Source organism: Montipora foliosa, chromosome 14 (assembly GCF_036669935.1).
Source record: "Montipora foliosa isolate CH-2021 chromosome 14, ASM3666993v2, whole genome shotgun sequence".
Taxonomy (NCBI): domain Eukaryota; kingdom Metazoa; phylum Cnidaria; class Anthozoa; order Scleractinia; family Acroporidae; genus Montipora; species Montipora foliosa.
The window spans coordinates 11117282-11129781 of NC_090882.1; the positions used below are offsets into that span (position 1 = coordinate 11117282).

Below are 12500 nucleotides of genomic sequence, written 5' to 3' on the forward strand. Positions count from 1 at the left end.
AACTTATAAATTAGCAGAGCCAAAAGGCAGTTTGGCAGTTGGCATAGATGGTGATATTTTGCAGAATTTTGAAAAGTGTCATAAATCTGATATACCAGTGTAACAAACTGACAACTTGGGGACTTGGGTTTGATTTTAAATGAAGAAAAGCTGCAGAGAGGAAGAGTGTAGTTCAAAACGAGTGACCTTGGACTGATATCAGGCTAAATTGAAAAAAATAAACAAGGATTTGAAACTTATTATGACAAGCTGGGTTCTTATTTCCCTTTTCCTTCAGAATACCTTCGCAGCATTATTATGGAATTGCTTTATTTTAGACTGCTAGTGCAACCTTACATCCATATACCCTTGCATCTCAGTGTTCCTATACATGTATTTCTGGGTCCCCATGTCTCTCATTTCTACATGTACATGTACATAACTAAGTCCGTCTGTTGGTTCTCGTCACAGATTATTTTACTGATGCGACCTTGTGTGCAATGTGCACTGTTGCTTTGTTCCTGCATCCCTCTTTTTGGCACAGCACTTTTTATCATCCATTTAGTGATCTCTAACCTTAGCTGAGAGCATTCCTCAAACAAGATGTAGCATGAGTGAATAATAATTTAGTATGCTATACAGGGCAGAATAAGTCACCAATTGAAAATGTAAGGATTAATTAACAATGAACATTCTAAGCAAGGGCTTAAGGTGTCTCGAACTGGTTTCAATGCTTAAATCTTAAGAAACTGCACAATTTAGAAGGATTGACTAGAGCTACAACTCTGTATGCACCAAATAGCTACAGTATGTTAAGGTACCATAAATATTGTTGTATCATGCAGGGCTAGGTGCATACATGTAAATAATTATTGTTGATAATAACTCAGTAACAATAAAGGGCCAGGTGCAATATTATTATTTACAGCTCATGTTCAATTGCAAGCATCTTTTCAACTTTCCCCAAACTTGGCGGAAATTTTGCATTTGGCCAAGAATTGAACTCTCAACATTTGTCAGACTTTTCCCTCTGACTTGTGCTTTATTTTTGAGAAAATTAACAAAGTGCAAAAAACAGTCAACTGGGTGTCTTTCAAAGGAGAAATGAAACATAAATTTTTCTTGAAACTTCGCAAGAAATTGGCTGGTAGCTCAGTCAAACTATAACTCCAGTTGGCGTGAATAACTTAACGGATGTGAAAGAAAATCTCAAACTTAACTTCATGGCACCAAAAAGTACATGCACGTGTAGCATAAGGCATCATCTGTCCTCCAATTGGGTGGTTTATACACCCATTGCTTTGAATGTTGCATTAACTAAATGCACTTAATGTCGAGATGTAATAAGTTTTCATATAGCAATGTGCAGCCTCGGAGAGCCGTTACAAAATATGTTCCTCACCAATTAAGGTATAATAAATTATGTATTAAAAAATTGTTTTCTCAAATCACACAGAGAAAAAGCCAATTTAGCTGTGACATTGGTTAATGCCAGTAATGATGTGATGGGACATGCAGCCTTCTTTGATTATCCCAATCTGTCAACTGTGCATCAAAGCAAGTGGGAAGACTGGCTTCACTCAAAATATGACTGTGACAAATGCAATGTATGTATTGAAATTTGATATCAAGGGTTTAATGAAAGACGTTTTTGCACTGATGCACATAAACTTTGGTATTAATTTTTCCCTTATCGGTCGAAAAGACATTACTTTTACAATGAAAGGAACTTTGACCCTTTATACAATCTTTTTTACTATAATTACAAGTATCCTTTGTTCCTTTTTACTTCCAGCCCCTAAACACCCTTTTCATGAACTACTTTGTATGCAAATCTGATTTTGCGTATGGCTGTGCCACAGAAATCATCAGGTGGGTGTTGACTTTCATCCTAGTTACATCAATCTTTATTCCTTCGGAAATTTATATAATAAATTATTACACGACTAACTAATGTATTATTGTGTTTTACATGTATGTCTTATCCTGGGGTGTTACTAAACACAGGAATGGAATGGAACGGAACAGAACATACCGGAATAAACCGGAATATGCCGCAACAAGGCAGATTAACACCGGAATGAAATGAGCAAGAATGGTACCGGAATATACCGGAACAAGCTGGAATGACACTGGAATGAGGCGGAATGACACCCAAATAAACTGGAATATAGCGGCATGAACCTGAAAATGCCAAAATTTGTTGTTTTAGTTAGCGCCAACCGATTTTCGGTTGTTTCTGTCAGCTTTTGTTGTGTCACGTGATTCCCTAAGGCATGTGTTTTTGCCTTTTGCAACATTTGGAGCTCTTTGGTCATGAGAAGAAATTGACAGGTATATCCGTCGCTAATGAATTAATTGATATTGTTTTGGAAGTAATATGTTTTTCCGTGAACAAAGACAGTAGCAAGAGAAACAGAATGTTCGGAGTCTCTCTATTCTGCATACTCATTCATTCACAGTCTAGAATGATGAAAAGTTATGTTTTGTTCCCTTGTCATTCCAGTCCATGCTAATCAGCTTTATTTTGGTGTTCTTCTGGTTTATTCTTCCCTATTCTGGTGTCATTCTGCCTTGTTCCAGTATATTCTGGTACCATTCTTGTTCATTCCGTCTCATTCTGGGCGCAGAGTCGGGACGCCTTGTTCTGGCATATTCCGGTTTATTCCAGTGTATTCTGTTCTGTTCCATTCTGTTTCTGTGTTTAGTAATGCCCATCTTGTCTGCCCTAAAATTCAATAGTCTAAGAGTTTATGTCTTACTGTATGGCTGAAAGATTACTGTACACCTGGGACCACTTGCTGTTCAAATTGGCTTCATGACTTTGCTGGCTATTCATTAAGGCAGTAAAAACTGCTTTAACTTGTGCCACATTAATGTTATTCAATTGGATTAAGATCTGGAGACTTCAGGGGTGTTTCCCATCAATATTGAATTTTTCATTTGCATCATAAAGCTTCAGGTAAGACAACTTGTGTGCTTGAGGTTATTGTCTTGTTGGAGGTGTTGACCATCAAGAAAGTGAACTCATTGATGAAAGAAAGTGCTCCCTTAGAGTACTTTTCTTGTATATATTCATTGCCGTGACATTGACATCTTAACTTCCCACGACCTATTCCCGTCTGACCTTGTAGCTCAGGTGGTAGAGCAGCGGTGATCAAACCTGAGCTGATCCTACCTATGCCTGGGTAGAAAATAGCACTTTATATTACCGGGTGACCGGAAAACACTGACCCCCGGTCCATGGACTACCCAAACGGACTACACCCAAAATACTATTTTAAGTGAGTACTATTGGTCGTAAGCAGCGTCACAATTAGTGCTAAACCTAAAACATCCATTTTAAACAGCGTTGGTCCACAAATTAGTACTCTCTTGAAATATACATAAGTATTTTTGGGGTAGTCTGTAAGGGTAGTCCATGGACCGGGGTCAGTGTTTTCGGGTCACCCTCAAATTGCCCTCTAATAGTTAAGTCTAGTTTTCACAAACCCTTGTTTGAACAATTTTTGACTTTTTAATCTAGACTTCTGTCTCAGTGTATGAAAATGCATGCAAACTGAAACATTTGAATGATAAACAATATCATAATAATTATTATAAAAAAACATAATTATTATGTTTTTGGCCAGTGTTACACTGTAATTATGATATATCAAGAGAACTGACACTTAATGATTATGATAATTATAAAATAAATATATTTATTGTATCTGAGTGAAATAAGGTCCCATGTTTTATGAGTCAATAAATCAGTGAGGCAATGAGTCATGAGTCATGAGTCATTGAGACTCACATTCAATATATCAATAATTTATTGATTAAGCCTAAGCCCTCGTTTCAGTGATTAGGCCAAAGCACTCACTGAAATTTTAGCTTTCATTTTATGGTTTGGTTAACTGCACTAACTCATTGACTCATTGACTCATTCACTCATAAATAGTGTACACGCGAGTGAAATAAGGGTATAGGTAAAAAACACAGGTCTCAAGTCACAGGTGTCGTCCACATGTCTCTGTTTTACCAGTACAGAAACAAACCTATAAACATTTATGAAAGCTAACCTTAGGCCTAAAAACTCTTGTTTAGGTCTAATTAAGTTTAAGGTTAGCTTTAATGAATGTTAAGGTTTGTTTCTGTATTGCTAAAACAGAGACCTGTATGTTTTGCACTTGTCAGTGAAATAATGAAGTCACTGGACGTTTTGTCGTATGTTTAATGGAAAGAAAGCTCCATGTAAAATATTTTCATAGGTAAACTGTGTGGATTTTGTAAATAATGGTAATTTCTTGTTGAATGCCCTGCTTCTTCTCCTTGTACTGTTCATGTGCATGTAATCAAGCTCCTAAAACAAAAAAAAAACTTCATGAGTCTTGTAACTTGGAATAATATGTTCTCAGTTAACAAAACTGGAAACTCGAGCATCAAAATGGAACCCTTGGATCTTGAAATTGTTGTGGATCAAATTAGGATCGGATCAAGGACCAAGTTTCACGTCGAGATTGTTGCCTTTCATTTGACCAGTTACATGTATGGTAACTGTGGCTTTATTTACCTTTAACATTTTTTCTGTGATGTTTTTTTCAGAACTGTTTTTAATGCTGTTCCTTTTCTTCACTACATCTTTCTTGTTGTACCCAAAGGAATTGAAACAGGTAGATCATGCATGAGAAGTTCTTCCTTCTTTGATTTCCTAACCCACTGACCTCAGGTGCCTTAGGACCCCCACAGTTGACGAGTAAAATCGTCAGTTGTTAGACAGGGTAAAATCTGTTTAAAGTCTCACTCCCCAGAGTCAATGCGTTAAAGGAGGGACTTTTCTTACCGATTAACCCATTGACTCCTGGGGGTTAACCCCCACTCCCCAGTTGACGAGTAAAACCGTCTGTCGTAAGACAGAATGAAATCTGTTTAAAGTCTCACTCCCCGGAGTCAATGGGGTAATAATTAGCCTCAAAAGTTAACAATCCCCTGTCTAGATCTTAAGAGTGATGTCTTTACATTTCACTCTGTCTAACTCCAGACAAAGGAACGTCTACATCCAGTAAAAAAAAAAACATTCAATATCACTGACTGACACTTAAAGATTTTACTCTTCGAGTAACTCCAGGCCTTAGTGTTCAAAAGGTGAATAACCCTATCCACTAGATAAATCACTATCCATTGGATAGCACAATATTATTGGTTTCTCTGTGACTTATCCACTGGATAGTGATTTACATGTATCTGGCGGCTAGCGCTATCCATCGTTTGAACAACTGGACCAGATGATTTTATGGGTTGAAAGGAGGGTCCCCAATAGGGTTTTCGGGATCCGGGATTTGGCCTTTTTGGAGCTCGGGAAAGAAATATGTGAGCGGGATTCGGGATTGCAGTTATGGACAGGACTCTGGATTTAGCGTTATTTCGAAGCGGGATCCGAGAATTCGTCACTTTGAAGCCCCGGGATCCGGGGTTTCTGTAGGCTCGATTTCCAGCCGTTTTGTGAGTGCGGTTGTCCTCCTCCCAACTGTGTGGGGCGAGGAAGACGGAAACGGGTCACAAAACGGCTGGAATTCGAGCCTACAGAAATCCCGGATCTCGGGGCTTCAAAGTGACGACGAAAAATTTAAAATAAACTCAACTTTCGCCATCAGCAACGACGGTAAAAACCGGAAATTTCCACCACGCTGACACGTGCCTTTTGTAACCCCTATGCAGTGATCTTTGTTGTGAACGTTGACCGTAATAAGATCCACAAACTTTGGAAATGCAGCCAAAGTGGGTGGCCATTGGGCGGCTTACTATTTGACAAATATTCTGTAACCGAACGCGCCATGTTTCTTGCGTCAATGCCTACTATGCAACCTTTGCCAGCTGTAAAGATGACGCCACAATTTATACGGGGCATGAGGGATTGGGCGTAGACGTTTGGCGCAGCAATCCGTCAGCGCTGTCACACAACAAACGACGATGGCAACAGCTCGAAGGCTGCCTTCATATCTCTACCACATAGAAGTGCAACCAGGGGATTCGGTCTCCCTTGAGCCAGCTGAACCCTCCGCAAGGCAAATGAGAGGGACGAAGTGGAAGATGAAGACGACGAAGAAGGCGTTCTTAAGTACGATTCGTCTAGCAGTGTTGAAGATTCAGAAGAACAGTCACTTGGTAATTAACGAAAATGAGGAAGCTGACAATGATGTTGGTGCGAGGACAACTTCTCGGAACGGTTTCCCGGTTCGGAAGAACTATTCGCTTCAATAAGAGAATTATATCCAAAGCCATTGCTATGATTTACTGAAAAGTCTGAAAACACTCCTTGATGGATGCTACTGAAAATACTTTAAAGTTATTATTTTAACGACTAGAGAGTTAAAGCTTCACTTATACGACAAACGTGAAACGGCAGTGATGACCATGTGACCATTTTCCTCTCTTTCAAAACGCCTGCTTTTCGCAGATTGCTATTTTCAGCTTGACGGACATTGTTTAAATCATGCTAATCAGGAATGTTAGGAAGAAAAGTATTCTTGTAGGTGATTGTATACATTAGCACTCATATCACGGGCCATTATCGCCGTTTTATGGAACACTGTTGCTTAACCTCTGTACTGATTCATTAAATCTAAACTTACAACCGAGTTTAGCAAAGTGGAACATGTGAACAGATCCAATTACCACTGATAATGGACAATCACGCATCATGTCGGTTTCAAAACTGTTATTATTGCGAATTGCTATTATGACGGTCAATTGGATCATAAAGGTTGCTGGAAAAGACTAACAAGGCGTATTCTAAATCAACTGTAGCTGTAATAGACGAGCAGGATTGGACATTATGTTGTGACGTCGTGACCGGGATCGGGATTGGCCGATAAAAACGTTCAGGATTTCTGGATGAAGCAAAAAGTTTGGAAGGGATGGCGGGAATTGAAGAACCCTATTGGGGACCCTCTGAAAGGGTTAACCCATTGACTCCTCCATCCCCCATTGATGAGTTTCAAATTTTATGGCATTACACAGAATAAATATAAATAGAGGATATTACATGGCCGCGCGGAGATATGAAATTTCTCTTCGAGTGTTGAAGAATAGGGTTTTTCCAACTCGAGTCTCACTCCCAGGAGGGGTCATTGGGGTAAAGGGGACATTGGGTGGAGATGGAGGTTGTTATGGCCTATTGACTTCTGAACCGCCACCCATTGACGAATGAAATCGTGTGGCATTAGAGTCTCACTCACAGGGGCCAATGGATGGGTTTAAAGTTAGGGTTAGGTTTAGGGTTTGGATACAGGTTGTTAACCCATTGACTCCTGAACGCCACCCAATAACAAGTGAAATCGTGTGGCATTAGAGTCTCACACACAGGGGTCAATAGTTGGGTTTAGGGTTAGGATTTGGGTACAGGTTGTTAACCCACTGAGTCCTGAACGCCACCCAATGACAAGTGACATCGTGTGGCATTAGACAGAATAAAATCTATTAAGTCCCACTCACAGATCAATTGCTTAAACCATTTTTTAAAATAATTACTACGTAATTCCTTTAAATACAGGATCAACACTGAATGAATTATTTGAACCAGTGCCATTCAAGGAGAGCTTTACTGGAAAACTGAATGTTCAATTGACAGTTTGTCATCGCCATGATCACTGTGCCAAATTGCATACTAGACCAGCAAGGTTAGTGCAGTTATTTTGTAATAAATACAGTATATATTTAGCCAAGCCTAAGAGCGGAGGTCCTCAATTATTAAGTTTGTGTTACAGTCAGTTATATAACCAATGAAAATGTGAGTGAGGTATTCTCATTTATGTATTAAACAGTCCGGCTTTTGAAAAAGTACATTTGTCAAGTCAAGACTTGTCAAGGAAAACTTGCTCATGTGTAACCGGGTTTATACTCTCGAAGAACGTATCGATCCACAAAAATAAAAACCATACTTCGGGTAAGTTAACTTAATCACGAGAACAAAAAACCGTCTTTTAAATTGTCTTTTCCCTCGCAAAATAAATGATATTTCCTGCATGGTAACGAGCGAATTGCATTAATTTTACCTCTGTGAACGGGCAATGCCGAAATATATTTTTTAAGTGCCAAGTGAGCTTTCACGCGAAAACATGATATCTTCACACGTGAAAAGATCACTGTTGCTGTGGTTACATATGAAAATCGCGCCTTTCGATGCCTTTCGCGAAACGATTTATTATTTCATTGGTATTTATATAATAAATAGAGTATTACATGACCACTTGGAGGTACGAAATTTCACTTCTCGTGTTGAAAAAAAGAGGATATTACGTGGCCGCGCGGAGATACGAAATTTCTCTTCAAGTTATTGTTTTGCTGCCGTTCCCTCCCCTTCTGAAGTTCTCTTTCACGTTATCGTTGCCTGTTTGTTCTAGCCCTCTCTCGTTCCGCTTGGCAACGTTCTTCGCTACAATTGCCTCCCGTATTTGTCTCTTTCCTGCTCCGTTTCCCGGCATTCTTCGCTACAATTTTGCCTCTGTTGTCTATCCCTAACTCGCTCCCTTTGGCGATCCTCTTTGCTTGTTCATTCTTGCTCTCTGCCACTCTCTTTCCCTTTGGTCTTCACATAAACCCTGTCTTTTGCCTTTTGCACTTACTCCCTTGTTACCTGTTGGCATGATAGCTATCGTCTTTTGTTTTTCTCAAGATTAAACCTTTAGAACCAACTCAAACCGTTTAGCTATAAAACTGGCAAAATCCCCTTAATTAAAAAACCGACGACGGTCAATATGATTTCTTGCCGGAAAAACGCGGGTTGCCAAATAAAACACTGCCACGCGATTTCCCGCCAAGGAAAATCCCCCGAACACTTCTTTCCCCAGAGGCTGTCTTGCCTTCCCACGTCCACCCCGCCAGTCTGTATGGGCGGGCGTACATTGACGTCATAACCAAAATTTCTTCCATTGGTAGATTTCCTAAAAAATCTTACCATGGTACTCCGCTGGTGTGCTTCGCGTCTGAGCTCCGCTACAAAACAGAAATGAATAAAATAACTTGACTGTTAAGGAGAATCCCGATAAAAGGATTAATAAGGTAATTATTTTCTTCTTCTTCTTCTTCTTCTTCTTCTTATTATTATTATTTTTATTGCGGGTCGCTTCCTTCTTGTGTGGTTTTTTTTCCAGCTTCAACACGATTTGAGCTATTTTTTAATTCTTCTGTTACCAACGGTATCATAAAATCCTAAGGCTGCACACATTCCATTCTGGGAAACCCACCAAATTGGGTCAAATTTTCCGAGATGAAAAAGTAATGTTCCTATGGGTACAATTTAGAATCAACATTAAAATTAATTGGCAAAAATTGAACTTTCATTTCAACCCACCAACAACGCACTGGCAGCCCTAGGAGTGACCTCAGGCGGTAGTTTGGTCACTCGATTTAAAGGAAAATCCTTCGTAAAGAAACCATTACAAGACAAGTTGAACACATCGACCTTTGGAATTGGCTTTGTAACCCTTCCTTAACAAACTGAGTCCTACCGGGGAGCCAGACCGTAGTTTTTTAACGACAAACGTTGTCAACAACAATGACAAATATTGACAAACTACAGTCTGGCACATCTGTACCTGTAGGGCTCAGTGTGTTAAGCGGGCAGGGTTACAAAGCCGATTCCAAAGGTCGATGTGTTCAACTTGGCTTATACTGGCATCTCTTTACGTAGGAGTTTTCCTTTAGATCGCGTGAACAAACTACCGCCTGAGGTCACTCGCGGGGCTGCTATTGCGTTGTTAGTGGGTTGCAATGAAATTTCAACCTTATGTCAGCTGATTCTGATGTTTTTTCATATAACTATCTTCTTAAGTCTTTTATCGGGATTCCCAATCAAATCCTTATATTTTTGGCTTTCCCTCACACTGAGCTTGGAGCGCCTGTGGTTACGTACAATTGAGGTGCCATTTGCAACTTTAAATTTGGGTATCATTTGTGAAAAATGAAAGTAGGACAATTAAACGACCATTTGTAGTGGTAGCCCACAATATTATAGCATAATATTATGGACCTAACCAAAATGATTTCTTGTAGAGTTAATGCAAACGTAGCTCAGGGTTGTTATTGGTTGTTAACTTTTGCAAACATGTACCTTGTTTTTGTTTCTGCAGGGTTGAAGATCACGATGATCTTGCGCCAATCTTTAATCGGCAGAGTGATGTTCTCACGTCTACGTATGGTATGCGAGTTTGCATTATGTACTATACTGGTGTAAATCAAAGAACTCCATCACTTCACGTCACATGTCATCTTTAATCTTTGAATTAATATGGTGGAAAATAATGCATGTACTTTATTTAAACGACCATTGAATTTTTGGAATTTTTACCATCAACATTAAAAGTTAGGACTTCTAAATAAGATTATTTTACCAACATTCTCCAGTTGCATTGATCTTATTAAACTTGAATTGCTTGGGGAAGATTCTATCTTCTTATCATTTCTTTCAGGTGACTTCTTCTTGGCAGAACTCATAGAGGCACAGGATGGGACAAATAAATGTGTTGTTGCTGATGTGAGTACGTATAATCATCATCAAAAGCTTTGACGTTCATAAAGGCGTTCCCTATGGAAGCCTTTACCAACAAGATAAAAAAGATGGGTCGAAACGCGCACTAAGAGTAGGTGATAAGGTATACTAACGTAATTGGAATGTTCAATATTAAAACGTCTCTATTGCTATATCAGCAGTGTTCATATTCTTTAGTTACTGTTCGCAAACTTTGCCGCAGCTTCTAACGGCACAATCTTGACAACTAGTCACACTGACACGGCGGTGCTTGTTTTCAGCTTGACAGAGCGTACTAGCCCGTCTCTGCCGTTTCTGTAGACTTCCACTGAAAACGCGTCCTAACGGCCAAGAACTGCGCGGTGAGTTCTCGGCGAGAACCAGCTGGTTTCGTTAAATTACTACCAGTGTTCTCGAGGTTCTGCAATTCAGCCGCGAAACACTGCTCTTGAATGCATTTTACGATGGCGATTTCCGCGTCATTTAGCTCGGTTACGCCGATAGGACGATTGGCTTCACTAACCCAGGCGAACCTTCTTCCTCTCTCCGTCTATTTGCTACTTGTCTCTGTTCCTTTACGAGCCGCAACAGGTTGCCTTTGTAGCGAAGTACCCAAGCTATTGTCTTCCAGTTTAAATTTGCTCCAAGAGGAATGACGTTCGAAAACCTGCTGCAGTGGGTTATGTCGTTCTGTGGCTTCGGTTACGCAAACCCTTGACTGAGTCTTAACTTCTGGGTCGTTTTTGGGTATATGGCCCAAGGCACTGGGTTGTGATGGCCACGTCTCGGAAGGTTCTCTTAGAAATTTTGGGCCTCGTAGCCAGCGCGAGTCGTTGATTAACATGTCGGCAGTCGTACCTCTCGATGCTTTTATCTGCTGGATTTAACGCTGCGTCGACGTATCGCCACTGATCTTGTGTTTGTTGCAAAATCTTTGCCACTCTTTTGGCCGCGAAAACTTGAAACCTTCTTTCTTTGTGTGTTATATATCGCAAAACGCAAGAAATGTCGACCCAAAGGGTTGAACTCTCACTGGGCAGCGTGCATTCTTGGCCCTGTAGCTAACACGGCAGCAGACAACTCCAACCTCGGAATCGTGGTAGTCTTTAGCGGCACCAGTCTCGACTTCCCCATCACCAGGGTACAATGGCTGTGTTCGTTAAGTAGGCGGATATAGGACACCGCATCGTAACCTGTTTCGGAAGCGACGGAGAAATGGTGAAGCTCGCAAAATTTGACTGTGGAGAACCCTTTGGGTTTGAAAAAGCGCTCTACTTGAAACTGCTCCAGCTTCGGCAAATCTGCCAGCCAGCCAGTCTCTCCAGGTCGGGGATCTGATCATCCCACCTCAAATTCTTTCGGCAAAGTTCATGGAGAGTGATCTTTGCTTGAAGGATGTACGGGCTAACGAAGCCAAGGGATTCATAGATAGAGCTTACAATTGAAAGGATGCCTCGCCGTGTGGATAGCTTGACCTTTGTTGTTATGTTAAAGCTGAATGCATCGTAGTTTACGTGTCATTGAATGCCAATTGCTCTCTCCATAATATTGTCGTTGAAGTAAAGGTTCTCGACTGACGCAGCTCTCTCGCGGATTCTGGAATAGATTGCAGAACTTATTTATCGTTCGAGAGCCGCTTCGTTATTTGAAATCCTCCTCTAACAAGTAGTTTCCGTAGGTCACTTGCCAGTTTTACTGCTTCTTGCTTGGTAGCCACTGACGTTAAACAGTCATCGACGTGGAAGTTGTTCAGAACTTTCTCAACAACGATGGAGTCTTATTTCACAGTTTCGTCGTTAGCCATCTTTCTCAACGCGAAGCTCACGCAGCTAAGTTGGGAGGTCGCTCCGAACAGATGTAATGTCATTTGATACTCTTTTGGGCACTTATCGAGATCGCCATCTGACCACCACATCTATCACATCTATCACATTGCACTAATTAGGTCGGCACTGGAGTACTGTTGTCCTGTGTGGTATTCCTCTCTCTCTGTCCAGCTCTCAGAAAGAAT

At 40.5% G+C, this 12500-nt stretch overlaps 1 protein-coding gene across 2 annotated transcripts in view; it reads left to right on the forward strand.

Moving 5' to 3' along the window:
- LOC137985212 (cilia- and flagella-associated protein 61-like) overlaps positions 1 to 12500 on the forward strand; it is a 52563-nt gene that overhangs the window by 819 nt on the left and 39244 nt on the right. For both annotated transcript variants that reach the window (XM_068832748.1, XM_068832749.1), the window contains exons 3-8: positions 1436 to 1586; positions 1775 to 1851; positions 4567 to 4634; positions 7514 to 7640; positions 10092 to 10159; positions 10431 to 10495. In XM_068832748.1, coding sequence (XP_068688849.1) covers positions 1436 to 1586; positions 1775 to 1851; positions 4567 to 4634; positions 7514 to 7640; positions 10092 to 10159; positions 10431 to 10495 — 556 coding nt within the window. The remainder of the gene's footprint in view (positions 1 to 1435; positions 1587 to 1774; positions 1852 to 4566; positions 4635 to 7513; positions 7641 to 10091; positions 10160 to 10430; positions 10496 to 12500) is intronic.